This window comes from Pteropus alecto, unplaced genomic scaffold (genome assembly GCF_000325575.1).
Source record: "Pteropus alecto unplaced genomic scaffold, ASM32557v1 scaffold114, whole genome shotgun sequence".
NCBI lineage: Eukaryota > Metazoa > Chordata > Mammalia > Chiroptera > Pteropodidae > Pteropus > Pteropus alecto.
In genome coordinates, this window is record NW_006435793.1 from 985769 (window position 1) to 997982 (window position 12214).

Here is a 12214-nt window from a genome sequence, read left to right on the forward strand (position 1 = left end):
GGCATGTCAGTATTTTTCTTACTGCTCGAAAAAAGAGGGGAGAGGGAGAGGACAGGTGGGGGAGGATGGACAGTTGAGGGAGGCATCTATTAGAAGAAAAAGGGGGAAATGATCACTGAGATGACATCCAGGCAATTTGACCTTGTAGCATGTTTAGACACAGAAATGTTTATTTTAAACTCTCACACACACAGTCATTTTTAAAATTAAAACGTCTAAGTGTTATATCACTTCACCAGAGAATACAGATACGTGAGCTTTATGCTTGGAAATAGTCTCCCTAAAGGATTGTCTGGCCAATTTTTTGTTGCTTCACGAGAGAGAAGAATGAAATAAATGAAGGTAAAGTTACAACCTAATTGAATGTGATGTAATGAGAACAGAGCAAAAGCTATCAAGAATGAATCACAGCAAACTTCAGGTCAAGTGATTTCTCTCATCTCCGGCCTCTCTGAAAGTTCAATCAAAACAGCAGGTGGTACAGGCCTGGGGGATTCTAGTCCACTCTAACCTGAGGCCTTATATCAGCACTGGCATTTATATTTAAGACCTCTTCTTAATACTCATGACATTAGCATGTTAGCCAACCATGCCTGTTGATTTATGATATTCATACATGCTTTATATATATATAAGTTCAGATACCAAAAAGCAAAATCCACTTATAAAAGACAAGACAAGCTCCACTCACTCTGTTTTGGCTGAAACAGGATTCCCCTGATAAGGTTGCTGGTGAATGCCCAGGAAGAGAAGAAAGAGGAGAAAAGGCAAACAAGAAATGTTGTTTAGTATCCGACAATAAAGAAGGAAGTCTATTTCTGTACTTACAATAGCAGTTGGGGTGGCAGCCAGCACACAATAGAGCACCAGAGGGGTGATGAAGCTTTCTTCCTCTGTCCCCGGGTAAGGCTTCATTAAGTCTCCATCCTGACAGAAGAATCCTTGGATATGCACCTGAAAAGTGTCAGTGCATTCGAAGTAGTAGGCAAGCAGCACTGTCCCAGCCATGATGACAAGCTGAAAATACAGCATGGCCACACAGAGACATTAGCAGGGCTTTGGAGCAGCGCTTGCCCCTCAGAGCACAGTCCCTCCATCACCCCGGCAGCTCTCCTGGTATGGGTATTGGCGAGTGCGTGAGTGCCTGGCTCAGCATGCTCTGGGCTCAGGGAGTGTGTGTTTGCTTGTCTGCCTTATAACATCTGTTATCTAAGCCTTCCAGCAAATAATGAACAGCTTCCATGTGAGAGGCAGACCACAGCAAAGCTCACAGAGAGACCCAGCTTCTCCTGCCACCCTCTCAGAGGATATATGAGAACCAAGATAATCTTTCCATTCAAGTCAGAGGTGAAAAGTCAAAGGTCAGTGGCATAAGAATTGGTAAGATATGAATGTGAGATCTGTTCGTGAGAAATTTCATAAAATACTAGAGATAGACTTACCTTAATATAAAAAAATTAGAGGCACATAAATCATGAACACATGAATGAATGAACAGGAAATCTAAAACTTAGAAAAGTCAAGGGAAATTTTCAGAACCACACCCTAAATTATTGAAATTATTTTGAAAACAGTACAGGTATCCTACATCACTCGTAACTTTTATCCTTTCCCCAAAAAACTTTGCCTTTATTCCAAAATGTTTTCCACCAGTAAATCTCTGCTGACGATCACATCTTATTATAGATATATATCCTCCATAAGGTTTAGACATAAAAAGGGATGAATTACCCTTTAATTTTGACTCAGAAATGTCCTAGATACTCAGCAAGGTTTAGGTGTTGTTTTTAACAGGTATGAGGCATGGAGGGGATATGGAAAGGCCAACATTATTTTTCTCATTCACATTTGGAAGACACTGAAAGACCAAGATAAGATGGTGATAAAGGTAGATAGAAAATAGGTCTTTGGGGTTATGAAATTACGGAAAATTAAGCTGAAAGAGATCTTAGAGACCTTCCAGTTGAACACCTTGGTTTCATAGGTGAGAAAACCGAAGCCCAGCAAGGACAACGGACTACTGCTACATCATCCAGCAAGTAAACAAAATATGTGTTTAGATAGCATCAACAATGCAGGAAAACCCAAATGAAGAAAGAATACTTTTAAATGTTGATTTGCTTAAAAATATCAATGTAATCATCATGGGAAAAATTCAGAACTTGGGAGAATGTCTTTGTACATCTTTTATGGCTTAAAATTGGTTTTATTTGCAGGAGAAGAATATAAATCAAAGCAAATGTAAAATGTTAATGTTAAAATTTGGGGAATCTAGGCAAATGGCATTTGAGAATTCTTTGTACCAAAAAAAAGTGGTTTTATTTGGAAGTACATATGGGCAATGAGGAGGAAGCCATAATCTTTTCAGGTTTTATAAAGGCTATACATTTCTAATTCCAGCCTTGGAATGACTAACTTAAGGTCATAATGAGTTAATGTTAAAGCCAGAACTAGAAACCCACATTTTCTGGTCCCCAGGTGAAAAAAAACACCTATATCAAGGCATCAGAATTGTACCCCATACAAAAAGATGAAGAATTATGGGGATACAATAACTCTAATGCAGAGAAGCACTGGTTGGCATTTTTAGCCATTTTTCAATTCATTTCTTTAGCCACCATAATGAAGCAGAGCCTTAAACTCTGCCCTCCTTTACCCTACTCTCTGGAACCAGGCACAGCCTCTATATCTGAAATATCACCTCTGCAATTCCTCCTCACCACAGCCAAGAGCATAATTTCCTTTAAGGGTCATTTGGATTAAGAATCCTCCCCCATCCTTCCATTTTCCCTATTTTAATGCCTTTCCTCTCTGGCTCTGAAGGCTTGAGTATCACTGCTTGGAGTGTGTCTCAAGCACAAACTCCTAACCATCCTGTGACATAGGTCTTCACCTTTTGCCGTTTACATCATCACCTTTCTTTAAGTAGGACACAAATCATTCTGTCCTTTCACTATCCTTCATACGTGACTTGTTTCTGGCTCTGCGAGGATTATATTTTTCTATTATCTGGCATTTTCTGCTCTTCTTCCCAAGTGGACCTTCTGTCACAACTTCTAACCATCCAGTAAGCTTTGGATACTCCCACGTGTGTCTCTGTGCCTAAAGTTTATTGGCACCATGTGTAAATCACTGATGCTCATGCCAGCCATCTCTGCTGTTTCAAGCATTTGGTTTACTTCTTTTCTTTTGAGCAATAGAGAAGAGACTTGGATAAATATGTTTCCTATAAGAATGAGAGATAGTTGCTCCAAAACCACTCCTGCTAATGGATACTCTTGTCAGCAACTAGTTTAGAAAGTCAAGACATGCAGTTTCTATATCTTTTCTGCTTTACTCGTCAGCTGAGCTTCCCTAATCAGAAGGAATGTAGCCAGCTGATCTGAATGTTTTGGGGCTGAGATAACACTAGGGTTCCAACAGTTTTGGGGCTCTGCCTCTGGGGTTGTCTGTCTCCTGCACAGAGGTGATCTGGGATTTCTGTGTATCTTATCCATGTGGCTGGAAATACATTTGTCCTTCTTCTGGCATCATCAGCCTTTAGGAGATATCTTCTGGGAGAAAGGCAGAATCTATGCGGGCCTTTTAGACAAAACAAGAACAAAACTGCATCTGGCTTCCTCTATTGAGGAAGAGTATTATATTTTATTGAGTGCCTTTGTGCTTCCACTTCCACTTAAAAAAGGGAAAGGTGAAAGTGAAATAAGCAAAAGCAAAAACGCATATATGGTGTACATATGTAAAAGGACCCAACAGAAAAGAGAATAGAAACTTTTAGAACGTAGAACTACCTTAACATCGAATGCATCAAAATCAACAATAATGACAACAGAAGAGCCAAGGTCATATGCCCAAATTTCAAATCTTGAATAGCTCCCTGACCAATTTAATCCTGGAAGCAGCATTCAAAGATAATTGAATGAATGAGTTAATGAATTAATTGCAGGGCATAAAGTAAAGAACGGAGGACCTTGGAGACTCAGGGTGGGAGGTAGGTGGGAACTTCAGCACCCTATGAGACAGAACTGATCCAACAGCCTGAGTCACCTTGCCTTTGCTCCTCCGTGAGTAGCCAGAAACCCCTCCCTGTCGTTTTTTGAGCAATACTCAAAACTCCCTGGAGAATCTCCAATAATGCCAGTCAGAGATGCACAGAAGCAAAAATAGAACAATTCAGATCTTGATTTCTAGATTTCTTTTCTATTAAATATCCTCTTGTGACCACATATTAAAAAGAAGCTTATGCATTTACTGCAGGAACAGAAACACCATGTTGATCCTTCTTCTGCCTTGCTGCACTGATGACACTGCACAATTAGCCATCAGCATCCTCCCTTCTTCCTCCGTCTAGGCCGTGATTTATCACTGTCTAGGTTTGTGTCACTGGTGCCAGCTGGCACACTTGCCATCTCTGTTGTCTTCTTCAGCATCATTTAGGGATGCATGGAGGGAGGCCATAATGTTGGTGTCACATGAGCAGATGGTGAGACCATGCTGGGACCCAAGTGCTGGTGGAAGGGTTGAAGATGTCAGTGCGGAAGGAACAATTATGGCTGTCGAGGGGCAGAAGGGGGGTGGGTAACAAGGTGTAAGGATCTCATGTACCAGGCATTTTCCTCAGCTGTCACTTCCCAAGAATGACAATCCAATATATATGTACGATATCCTCAATTCTTATTACAACCCTGAAAAGTAACTCAATTTTTTTTTTTTTTTTACAGAAGACACTGGGAAAGGTTAAGAGATTGGTCCTGCCTGATTAAAGATCCCTTCCATTAGACAACTGTAATAATAACATTTAAGCACGTCAAACAAATAAATCATTTTTAAAAATTAATGTATCTGTATTTTACTGCCAGAGCACTTAATAGAAGATAGTCTCTAATTCATTGCTACCCCCAAATTTTTAAAACCCAAGCCAAGAAAAACTATGTGTATGAAGGAGTACTTGAAGAATACATAGACCATCTATTCTTCCAGAAAATGCTTACTGTTATGAGTCAGATACCGCTCTAAATATTTAATACACACTCCTCACTTAATTCTCACAAAAACCTGAACAGGTAGCTGCTACAGTATTATTAGCCTTATTTTACAAACAAAAAAAAACCCTAAGGCACAAAAATTTAAGTCATACACCTGGTAAGCAGCAGAGCTAGTTTCCAACCAGGCAGTCTGGCCTATACTCTTAACCTTTCATTGTTCTGACTCTCTCAAGTTCAACCTAGACTGAATAATAATGCCCACCTCCCCTATTCTGTCCTGAAATTTCGTTTTTGTGCATTTCTCTTTGATGCGACATCATCGGCCTATATTAAGAGTTGATATGAGGTCCCGTACAGAAAACAGCACCATCCTACTCACAATCGAATCATTGTTTATCATGCCATACCCTTTTTTCTTACCATGGATGATAATCCAAAAAATCCTTCAGTAAAACTTGATTTTATTAGATACTTGTCTCACAGTGTGCAAGTTCTGTATACTGTAGTGACTAATACACATAGGTGCAGATTTCAAATCCGCTAGTTATTACTGTATGACTTTGAACCAATTGTATAACCTGTCTGTGCCTTAGTTTCCTCACCTGTGAAATGGATAACTCATTTCTCACATAAAAAAGAAGTTCTCATGGGAGTGGTATGAGAACTATATGCTTTAATTTTGAAACCACTTAGATGCTTAATAACTGCTAATTGTTATTAAGGTGAGTACAATTTTTTTCTGAATAAGCGAATACTAAGCATCTTATTTCCACAAATACAGACTTCAAGAGCCATGTAACTATTCTGTTTTGCTATTGGCAAACAATATTCTCTTTCAAGATATGAAGAAATGAAAATAAAATATTAAGCAATCGACAAGTCTTCCTTAGTCAGTATATTCAATCCTTAATTGCCTGTTATATTTTTGTATTTTCTGAAAGACCTTTTATTTTATTGTCATAAAAACACTTAAGATCTACTCTCTTAACAAATATATAAGAGTACCATACATCATTGTTGATTATATAGCAGATTTCTAGAACTTATTCATCTTGCTTAACTGAAAATTTATGCCCTTTGATTAGTCACTCTCCATTTCTCCCTCAGACCTCCTTCTTTTAATTAAAAGGCAATTATGCTGTGGTTAAGAATGGCATCCTCTTGTGAAATTGAAAAACTTACATTAGACTAGTGCATGTATGAGAATTCATCCCCTCTTCTTTAAGGAGAACCAAAGGTGTAGCCATAGGCAAGGATATGTAGATGTGATGAGATTGTTCAATTATTCAACTAATATTTATTGAATGCTTACTACATGCAGACATTGGGGGTATTCAGTCGTTAACAAACTGAATAACAAATAAAAAACTGTTAACAAAACAGACATGATCTTTGGATTCATTAGGACTTTCTGTGAGAAAGACAGATATTATAAAAGCAAGCCCAAAGAAATGATAATGACTCTCATTGACTGACCACTTAACTAGTTATGTAACTTGAAATGCATTATCTTACATGATACTAATGCCATCCTGTGATATAATGAGTTAACCTCATTTAAAGAAGAGGAAACTTATCCAGGCTCATAGAATCGTGAATGGTGGAGCCAGGATATGAACCTCTGGTGCCACTTAACTATTCTTTCATACTTTGAACCTGCAGTAAGTATAATAAGGTAATGTTTGTGAAATGCTTGGCATAATGCAGAGCACTTAGTAAATGCTCAGTCTTTTCTCTTGCTCTTTGATTTCTATTTGCTTGTCTTTTTAAATGCTTTCTCAACATGGCTTTGGGGTAGAAGTGGGAGTTGACTGAAGGTCCCTCACTTACCTCTCTGCTTTCATAATATTTAAAAACACTATTTTCTCTTGCCTTTGACCATTCTTTCCCCAACTCTTAACTTTTCCTTTTCCTCTGCCAGGTCTGTCAGTGATGGTGCCCATCTAGGATATATCCTTATCCTTCTTTTCATTTTCTTGGGAGATCTCATCTCTTGCTATAGCTTCCACTCTTATATTGATTCCATTAACTATCATATCACCATTCTTGGTTCCATATGCTCTCCTGACCACCAGTCTGGTGTTCTAGATACTCCAAATGCCACAAGTCTGAAACAGGATTCAGCATTTCTCCTCCCTTCAACCTGTATCATCTTGAGTTCCCTATCCTGGTAAATCCAACCAACATCCTCTTAATCGCCCAGGCTAAAAATCTCAACATTATCTTAGACTTTTCCTTCTTCTAGCTTTCTCACTCCTCCTCAGGCCATCTTCGGTCAGTTGCCAAATCTTACTTACTGTAGTGCCTCTCATATTGTCTCATTTTCCTTATGCGTGTTCTTATTCAGGCCTCTATACTCTCATCTACACTATTGAAATCCTGTCCTACCTGCTCCTGTTACCTTTGGGAGCTCGACCTCTTTATGCCATCACTTACCTTGATGCTAAAGAGTTACCTTCTAAGGCACAGCTATAATTATGTCTCTCCACTCTACCAAAATCTTCTGTGATAACCTTTTCAGGTAAACCAAGCAATTTTCTCTGTGTTCTACCTGTATTTTTGGTAATGAAGAGAAGAACCTGCCATATGCATACAGAGCAAGCTAGGCATTGCTTCTCATTTAGCAGAAACTACACAGGTCTATCTTTCAGCCTAGACTCCTATACCTCCCTACATGACCCCTCCTTCTTAAAGAATAAATGCAAATATCCTTATCTCTTTTTTTTTTGCATTTTTGTCCTCCAGTGTTGGTTATTTACTGGTAAATAATATAGAGAAATGTAGAGCGTATAATAATATTTTCAGGTAGATTTACAACTACACTAAGAAAGGGATAATTATGGGGTCTAAGTTAAGCTAAATTGAGCCACAAATTTTTCTTTTTGATGTTCTGCCATCAGGGATTTTTTTTTTTCATTCAATGACATGGGTGAATACATGTAAAAGATGTTAAGTGTATAGTGACACAAAAGTGGCAGACATAGCTAATACTAGAGAAAGCAGAATAAAAATCCAAAATGATTTTGACATTTGAGAACTTACTTTAGGGATAAATGTTAAGTCCTACGACGAGACTCTGCTATTCAATAACTTCAGAAGCTAGTAGAATGGAAGGCCTAGAACTTTGTCCTGAGAAGCTGGCTGCCTTCGCCCTTCCATAGGGCTGCCTGAGGACTCAGAGGCAGGGAAGGTCTGAGCTCACTAGATGTTAAACATGTGAGAAAGTGAAAGTAATGAGAGGATGAGTCAAGAAAAGTCTGTGAAAAAAAATTCTGGATGACTGTGATGTGCCTTTTATTTACTTATTAGAGGTAAGGGAGATAAATGGAATCAATACATTGATGATCCCTATGGTCTAAGTCCTACTACAGTCCTAGTACCCCCTCCATTAAAACAAACTAAATTGGTTTGGGTGCTAACCTAAGGTTTCTCAGCAGAAGCCTTAGAAGTCAGCAAACTACAGCTGAACACCAGCTATGTGCTAAACCGCTCAGCTACCTGGTGGAAACATAAAGACAGAGGAGTTCTTAGTTTTTCCAGGACATGAGCAACTGAGCAAATGATCGCTGTTATAATACAATTGCTTAATTATTATAATTGGATGATGGATGGATGGATGGATGGATGGATGGATGATACAATTGCTTAGTTATTATAATTGGATGATGGATGGATGGATGGAGGATAGCTGTGTGGAAGGATGGATGGATGTTATGATGACATCAAGAAGAGAACATTAACTGTTAGAGACATTTGGTGAGAGGCAGTGAAGGGTTGTGTCAGTAGCGACATCTGAGCTGGTTATATAATGTAATGGAAGTTCATATGTTTGGAGCTTAAAGACCCAGATGTGGTACTAGATGGACCATGTACTACCTGTGTGGCTTAAGCTCATGTACAAAATCTCACTGAATCTCAGTTTTATCATACATAAAATGGATATACTAATATATAACACCTACTTGTGAAAATTAAAATATGTAAATAGTACTTTTTAGCCCACAGCTTACCTGAAATCAACTGATCAATCAGACACTCCACAAATTTAAGGTGTTACAGAGCATATCAATGTGCAGAGAACTGCTGCCCTGTGAGAGAATGTACACTAACAAGGTGTTGGTCTGCTCAGCTTTTGAAGATGACACCGAGGGCTAGAGAAAGGATAGAAACTGTGTGCAATCACTTCTCAGTTGAATACCAAAGGGAGGTGGCACTGGAAATCCTTTCTAAGGACAGCTGAATGTCTCCTTGGTCAGGAAGTTCCACATTTAGCCCTTATACTCTGATGACAAAAAGGAGAATCAAAAAGAGGGGGAGAAAACCATAATTTAGAGATAAAGGCCTAACTTTTGGTCTTTATTCTGCCATTGACTGGCTTTGTAATCCTAGACACACTACTCTGGCTTTTCTGATCCTCTGACCCACACTGGGTGAGGGTGGGGAGACCTTAATGCGTATGAGATAACATAAATGAGAAGACTTGCAGAAACTCTTTGCAGGTGGTAAAGCATCACATAATACATAAAGTGCCATATACTATACATATTATACAAATAGGTATAATCATTGAGAAAAATTTAAAATGCCAGGTCAATATAAGGAATGAGTAGCCAAAAATAGGTTTAGGAGGTATAAATGCATATATTATTGGAATTTCCTTTAATCGATGAACATATTTAGGCACACAGCCTAATTCTCCTTTATGCCAAAGGATGGTGCTTTTATGTCTATGGGAGGCTAAACCAAATCAATCCTCATTCTTCATTGTATTGTAATGGGCAGAATTCTGAGCTGGCCCCCAATATTTCTGCCCCTGCTGTACGTGTCTAACATGATCCTCCTCTTTGGGTGTGGACAAGATTTATAAATATAATGTGATGTCACTCCTTTAATTATGTAACATTACATGTCAAAGACATAGGAATTGTGATTATATAATTAAGGTCCCTAATCAGTTAACTCTGATTTAATAAAAATGAAGATTATCCTGGGTGGGCCTGACCTAATCAGTTGAGACTTAAAACGAAGTCAAATGATTCAAAGCAGCAGACGCACTTTCTGTTGGCCTTGAAGAAGCAAACTGCCATATTGTGGAAAGGACCACATGACCAGAATTTGCAGTCAGTCTCTAGTTGCTGAGGGTCTCAGTCCTACATTTCTGCCAACAACCAGCAAGCCTGGAAGAAGACTCTGAGCCTCAGATGAGATCACAGTACCAGCTGACATCTTAACTTTCACCTAACAAGACAATGAGCAGAAGACCCAGCTAACTTACACCCAAACTCCTGGTCCACAGAAAGTACGAGATAATAAGTTTGCATGGTTTTAAGTGGCCATACTTGTGTCAATTTGTTACATAGCGTAGAAAACTAATGTAATCAGAGAAGCTCTCCAGTGACCGCCACGAGCAGGTCAGTTCCATAGAGGCTGCTCCAGTAGGACAGAAGAATTGCTGCTTTTATGCTTTCGCTGACTCTCCTTCATATGCAGCAGAACCTGGAACAGGCTTTCCTCTGCTAAGGCTCAAGTTCCTGAGTTTCTCAACGCCAAGATCCTCTCCTATTACTTCCCTCTCTGGTTCCCAAACTTGAAACACACTGTGTACTTAGCAAGTTGCATTTATTTACTTTGGAATAATTAATTTAATTTCTAACTGTAATTATATAATTACTTTTAAATTAAGTATAAACGCAGGGGTTCTGACTGGCACAAAATGAACAGAGAAACCAAATGAACTTGTGATTCTTTTTTCCACTCCAAATCAACGAAATCAGATATTTTGGTCATTCCTTACAGGTTTAACATGGATAAATGTACATTTTAACTTCTATTCAAGCTTTCTGAAAGACAGAAAATAGCTCTCGTAGTTGACATCATTTGAGATGTTCATCCAGACCCTGACTGCCTTTCTCTGAGAACTGTACAACGCAAACTCACAACTGTGCTTCTCCTGCGAGACTGAGTCCCTGGCTGCAGCTGACTTGTCCATGAGTAGATAACTGACCCAACTTAGGCCATGAGCTTCTCTCTCAAGAATCTGAAGTGGGATTTACAGACTTTTGTGTGTCTTTGTTGAGCACTTGAACTCAGGACATGTAAATCCAGGAGCTACAGAGCTGTGTTGTGTGGCCATTTGAACCTGGAAAAGCTGTGAAAGCTAATGGACAGATATACAGAGGAAAGAATAAAGTGGACATGTAAAGTCAAGATACCAGAAGGCCTGGAAAGAAAGAACAGTTCTGGTTCTAACAGTTTTTAAAATTTTTCATTTTAGTTTATGCTGAGGCCAGTCTATACTTCTTGGGTTTCATAGGATCCACTTTTATCTTTATTAAAGAATTCATTTTTGGCTTCGCATAGTGCAAGTGGTTTTCTATTCTATGAATCTAAAGAGGCATAGCCAAAACAACCTACCTTGTCCTTAGAGAAGTTACTCCTCTAGGGCTCTGGAATGGGACCTCTGCTCTAAACCCAAAGTAATCTCTTGGGTTAGATTGTCCCAGTGCCTCTATGTAGGAATTGGCTTCTATGTAGGAATGAACATCATTGGGCAAGCTACAAAAATAACAAGTGGGCTAGTGGAATACGAGTCATTGGACACTAACACCAAAGGCATCACTTACCTCTTGCAGAGGAAAGGGAGAAGAGTGTGGATGTGGGAATAGAGCCTTTTCTATGCCATCCGCTCCAGTCAAAAACACTGAAGAAAATCTTTGAAAATATGATAGCCTAAGCAACCAGAATAGTTAACCCTACTCAATGGAATGAAGATGTGTGTCATTTGTGACAGGTGAGACGTATGCAGCAGACATAGTGAATAAGTAGGTCCAAGGGGGTTTGAGTGGGAACAGGGGAGGAAAATTTCATTAATTTGTAAGGATGAGGCCTTCTTAATTTTTAAAGAGCCAGTTGAAGAAACTACACTTAAACCATAATTTCAAAAGGAAATGTAATTTTCTTGCCATCTTTAAAATTTCTTTCATTAATAATCGAAAGACTTTTTCAGTAAAAGAGATATGGATTTAATCAGCAGGCAGAGCCACTGTGTGAGCAAAACCTGACATCGCAAGTGAATGCACAAGCTGAGTGTTTGAATTGTTATCACTGCGGCCTTTGCTTTCCAAATGAACACTAAACTGGCTTTGGGAAGACTAGTTTGACTTTCTGCCTAAAGACTGTCTTTCTAATTGATCTTAAATCATTTTGAGACTTGTGCCTGGTCTGAAGAA

At 38.9% G+C, this 12214-nt stretch overlaps 1 protein-coding gene across 3 annotated transcripts in view; it reads right to left on the reverse strand.

The window, feature by feature from the left end:
* The window catches only part of PLPPR1 (phospholipid phosphatase related 1), a 214874-nt gene that overhangs the window by 39376 nt on the left and 163284 nt on the right, over positions 1–12214 (reverse strand). For all 3 annotated transcript variants that reach the window (XM_006911519.1, XM_006911520.1, XM_006911521.1), the window contains one exon: positions 829–1017. In XM_006911519.1, coding sequence (XP_006911581.1) covers positions 829–1017 — 189 coding nt within the window. The remainder of the gene's footprint in view (positions 1–828; positions 1018–12214) is intronic.